We start from the raw sequence: 5282 nt of genomic DNA, 5'->3' as shown, positions 1-5282 counted from the left end.
CTGGCCTGTGCAAGGTCCTGAGTTCGATTCCTGATACAAAAAATAAATGTACCAAGATTGAAACAAAATTCAGGTAAAGTGCTCTGAAGCCATGCAAGTCTTGAAATGATTTGTGATATAGTCCCATTTTTTTCTTAATTGGCCATCAATTCTTCACTGTCGTCTTTTTTTCCTAATTAAATGCTGGATTTTAGGAATAATGCAACTATAATGGAAAGCTTCAGAACTCTCAGTGAAGACAAAAGGCCCAGGACTGTAAACTCAGACTGACCAGTGACCACTGCAGGATAAGCTGAAAACTCCAGTCCAGACTTTTTTCCTATGCTTGACACTGATAGCTCCCACAGGAAAAGTATGACTTTCCCTCCACAAAGTTAAGTAAAAAAAAAAAATTGTTAAGCGTTTTCACACTACACATACATTTACTCCAAAAGCTAAATCAAGTATACTATGAGGAGGAGAAACTAACTCCTATTGATATTTGGTTTAAAAAAAAAAAAACACCCAAAAAGCAGGCAACTCAAACAACCCCAAGATAGGGTCTGTTATGGAAATTTCATGCTAATGGCACAGCCTCCCCAGTAGCTTTATGGTTTTCCAGTCAGTCCTATTTTGCCATCAGTTTTGAAAGAAACAAAAAATACTTCTGTTTTCTATATGTCACCTAATTTAAATTATTTTCTAAAAACAAAGCCTGCTGGTAACTTTAAAATGTCTTCTGAAACTACTTAAATCCAGCGTGTAAAACCTTTCCTCATCGTATTGATAGTTAAATCATGTTAAGGACGCTCACAATAAGACTGCTTTAACATTGTTTCCTTAGATAGAGACCTGGTAAAAATACACGTTTCAATTTGGCCAAAGAATTGTGTGTGTGTATACAGTAAAACTGTTTCAGATGTCTACTGTTATGTTAATGTAAAAAAGAACAAAAGTGTACCTTGCTATATTGAGAATTGAATGTTATATTTTCAATTAAATCTTTTCATTTGTTTTAAAATAAGTGATGCTGATGACTTCTAAGACTTTTGCCTTATAACCATGAAAGTAACTATTGTTATACCAGTGATCTTCATTTCAGCTTCTTGTCCTTTTATCAAAAAATACTTTCAAGGGAAAATGTAATAAAGATATTCTTAATCTAAAGATATTGAAGTTTTCCATTTGGAATTCTTCCATTTCTAGTAATACTATTCCCATACTATGAAATGTATCGATATATTATGCATTTCTATTTTTAAAATGTGTGCACACTTAGGTGCATATGTATATTTAGATATATGCACACACATCCATAAATTCTGAGTAGACTAAGTAGAAAATTCCTCTAAAAAAGGTTCCCTGAACAATATAAAAATGCAATCATTAGAAGCAAACAACACAAAATAGACTGATAAGCCCAACTGTTGTTTTAAAATGCTTACAAACAAACAGTTATCATTTATTGATCACCTATTTATGGTTTGAGAAAATCCAAGATTATGGGAGATAAGAGAATACCTCCTAAAAATCATGACAAAGGTAATGATTTAAAAATAAACTTCCATATTATAAAAAGTCATGTAAATTTACTCTTTGAAAGAAAAAAAACTTTAATATTAAAATTAGTTATCCTTTAATAATCTTCTTCAAATAAAGAAATAATTTGTAGGTTTCTGTTTTCTACTGTCACAAAAACAGATCTCTCCTTGGCAGTCCACAAATGTTCATTGCAAACAGTATGATGCTTCAGAAAGCATGGACTGAATGTTTAAGCATAGAATTTTTCATTGAATTGCTAAATTTTTATACTGTAGGACTGGCTATGAGCCACTACAAAATGCAAAGACAGTTCAGACAGCTCAAGCTCTGTTATTTTCAGACACAAAAACCATATAATTTTGTACAAAACTTTGACTTTTTATTTGCGAAATTAAAAATATGGCATTTTATATATATATAAACTTCTATTCCTCTATAAATATAGATGATCTTGTGATAGTGAACAGAATAAATGCATACCAAATTCAAAGACCAATGCCATTTGAGGGCATGACAGATATAGATAAATTTAGATCCTAAGTACCGGTATTTTGATAAACTCTTAAAAGTTTAAAACAATACAATCAGGAGCACTGTTCTTCTCCTTTTCACAGAGAACTAAAGTGAATATTTTTAAATGGCTTCGAAGATTGACAGTTGACAGACTTTTTGTAAATCCAGAAAAGAGTACACAGGGTTTCATGGAATAGACTGCACGGTTTCCCTTTAGCATGCAGGCGGCTGTTCTGCTTGCTTCACTCAGGAACTAACCTCATTGATTATTCTATTTCCTCTGCCTCCTGAAATCCTACTACCTTATTATTAGTGGTGGGGATTGTTGTTCCTCCCGCAGGATGTGTTGCTGAATAATAATCATAATAATATGTGGAAAGTGTACAACTTTTACACTGTAAAGTTTCTGATATATGTCTAATTCTCATTTGATTAAAAATAAGAAAATAGCACTTCATTTTGAAGACTCCCATCACACTGAAATCTCCTTCAAGTTTTCATCCTGTTTATGTTCCGCTGTCCTGCTAAGGAAAGCAGCGATCAATCCCTTCACAAAGCTTCCCAGGTGACCTCTAGTTTCCAATTTCCAGAAGGGGAAAAAATCTCAACTCGGGCTGTCTCCCTCTTCGAGGCAGATTGCCAGGCATCAGTATGCAATTAGAATTAACATTTTATAACCCCTCTGCAGTCTCTCCCGTCCCACACCACGCTTCAGGCCTCTTCCCATTCAGTAACCATATCTTTCCATGACGCGGGCCAAACCACACCAGGTTTTAGACACTAGAGAATGAAATGAGCTCATCCATCAAAAATTAGACTTAAAAAAGTTTGGCATTCGTTAGTCCTCTCTGCCTCTAGCCAGCTTAGGTGGACCAGGGAGTGTCTGAGCCTTGGAGGAGAGTGGGGGAGGGTGGGAATGCAAGCAAGGCCCCTCTGAGGTCGGGGGAAGGGTCTCCAAATTCAGCTTAGGGAAGTCAAAGGGACAGGCCCTCGCCCCTGAACAAACCCGCCCCTAAACAAGGAAGGACCTGGAACGGGTGAAGGTCCACCTCCGGATTTGGAGTATGGAGCTCTGTACCTTAGGATTCCCCGTCCCAGGAAAGGAAGGAAGGGCAGGGCAGACGGAGAGGTGGGAAGGGACCCCAGCAGAGCCATGGCACGCCGCGGGGTGGGCTGGGGGCCCTGCACCTCCGCAGACAGGGCGGGGCAGGGCGCACAAGGAAGAGCAGGGGTAGTATGCGGTGCTGCGGTTTTATCTTCTCTGTAGTCCTCCGAGAAGGGCAAGAGAGAAAAGTCTCAAATGGTTAAACCACCCTAAATAATTAAAATCTTAAAAACAAAAAAGAAAAAGAAAAAGAAAAACGCGTGATCGGTAGTCTTTAAATACAAATATACTTACAAAAATCTTACACAGGCTATTTACAATCATAAAAGCGTACAGTCCTGGTACCAGAACGTGAGGGCAAGAGCAGCGGTCCGGTCCACACCCCTCTGGCAGTGGAGCCCTCCAGTCCTTTCGCCCCCGGCAGGGCGGAAGCTCACGGGCCGCGCTGGTAGAAGGGGCCTGCGAAAGTGAGGGTCTACAGAGGAAGCCTAGGGCTGCTAGACACGGCGTGGACTCCGAGTGGGGCCGGATTTGGTGGGGGAGAAGGGGTGAGACCCGGAATGGGCCGAGTTGGGGTCTCAGACGGTGGTCTCCCCCTGCTTGCTGTTGGTGAGTCTCGTGTAGAACTTCCTCCAGGAGTTGAGCGTCTTGCCAGACCAGATCCAGAAGCCCGACGTGATGCCCACGATCAGCGTCATAAGGTACTTGATCATGAAGACCGTGAAGTCGGGGCTCATGGGTGGGTGCGGAGGGGCGCCCCCACCTCCCTGGAGGTGAGGGCAGGGGATGGCATAGCTCTTGCAGCTCTGGGCCACCCAGCTGCGCTCCCACTGGTCCCGGAAGGCCTGCTCGTAGAAGTAGCAGGCGATGACGATGGTGGCCGGCACCGTGTAGAGCACGCTGAACACGCCAATGCGCACCATGAGCTTCTCCAGCTTCTCGGTCTTCGTGCCGTCGTGCTTCATGATGGTGCGGATGCGGAAGAGCGACACGAAGCCGGCCAGCAGGAAGGACGTGCCGATGAACAGGTACACGAAGAGCGGCGCCAGCACGAAGCCCCGCAGTGCGTCCACGTTGTTGAGCCCCACAAAGCACACTCCGCTCAGCACGTCGCCGTCCACCTGGCCCAGCGCCAGGATGGTGATGGTCTTGATGGCGGGCACGGCCCAGGCGGCCAGGTGAAAATACTGCGAGTTGGCCTCGATGGCCTCGTGGCCCCACTTCATGCCAGCCGCCAGGAACCAGGTGAGGGACAGGATCACCCACCAGATGGAGCTGGCCATGCTGAAGAAGTACAGCATCATGAAGAGGATGGTGCAGCCCTCCTTCTTGGTGCCCTGCGCCACGGTGCGCGCCCCGTCCTCGGAGAACTTGTCATTGCACACCACTCGGTCCTCCAGCAGGAAGCCGGCGATGTAGGCCACGGCCACCGCCGTGTAGCAGCCGGACAGGAAGATGATGGGCCGCTCCGGGTAGCTGAAGCGCCGCATGTCCACCAGGTAGGTGAGCACCGTGAAGAGCGTGGACGCGCAGCACAGCACCGACCAGATGCCGATCCAGGTGCGCGAGAAGCGCAGCTCCTCCGGCCCGAAGTACATGAGCCCGTACACCTTAGTGGGCTCGCAGGGAGCGCCGCAGTCCTTCTCCCCCAGGAAGTGGTAGTTGAGGTAGGAAGGCACCTTGAGGGCGCGCGGGCAGGAGAACTTGCCGCGGTCTGCCGCGCCGGCGGCCCCCGCGAAGCCGCCGCGGTGCCCCCCGCCGCCGCCGTGCTGGGGGTTGCTGGTCCAGAACTCCGGCAGCAGCGAGGGCGTCGGGGTGCCTTTGTCGGACGTGTTCTGGCCCACGCACAGCTCCCCGGCGCCGTGCACAGGGAACTTCTCGCACTTGAGCGTGTCCGGCCACTGGAAGCCGAACTTGTTCATGAGCGCCTCGCAGCCCTGGCGCGCGCGCTCGCACAGGGAGCGGCAGGGCGGCAGCGCCTGCTCCAGCACGGTGCACACCGGCGCGTACATGGAGCACAGGAAGAATTTGAGCTCGGCCGAGCACTGCACCTTCACCAGCGGGTAGAACTGGTGCACCTCGAGGCCCGCGTCCTCCTGGTTCGTGTGGCCCAGCAGGTTGGGCATAATGGTCTGGTTGTACG

The 5282-nt window shown here is 46.8% G+C and overlaps 1 protein-coding gene across 1 annotated transcript; it reads right to left on the bottom strand.

Moving 5' to 3' along the window:
- Nucleotides 1-1875: 1875 nt before the first annotated feature.
- Nucleotides 1876-4203, bottom strand: LOC102027444 (phosphatidylinositol 3-kinase regulatory subunit beta; the record flags this gene model as incomplete). Its single annotated transcript, XM_013516066.1, is given in 1 exon segment — nucleotides 1876-4203. A coding segment is annotated over 1 exon segment (486 nt), but the record flags the coding sequence as incomplete, so codon positions are not given.
- Nucleotides 4204-5282: the final 1079 nt, after the last annotated feature.

Source organism: Chinchilla lanigera, unplaced genomic scaffold (genome assembly GCF_000276665.1).
Source record: "Chinchilla lanigera isolate Chin_1 unplaced genomic scaffold, ChiLan1.0 scaffold00031, whole genome shotgun sequence".
Taxonomy (NCBI): Eukaryota; Metazoa; Chordata; class Mammalia; order Rodentia; family Chinchillidae; genus Chinchilla; species Chinchilla lanigera.
The sequence above is the reverse complement of the archived record's forward strand: the minus strand, read 5'-3'. Positions and strand labels throughout refer to the sequence as shown.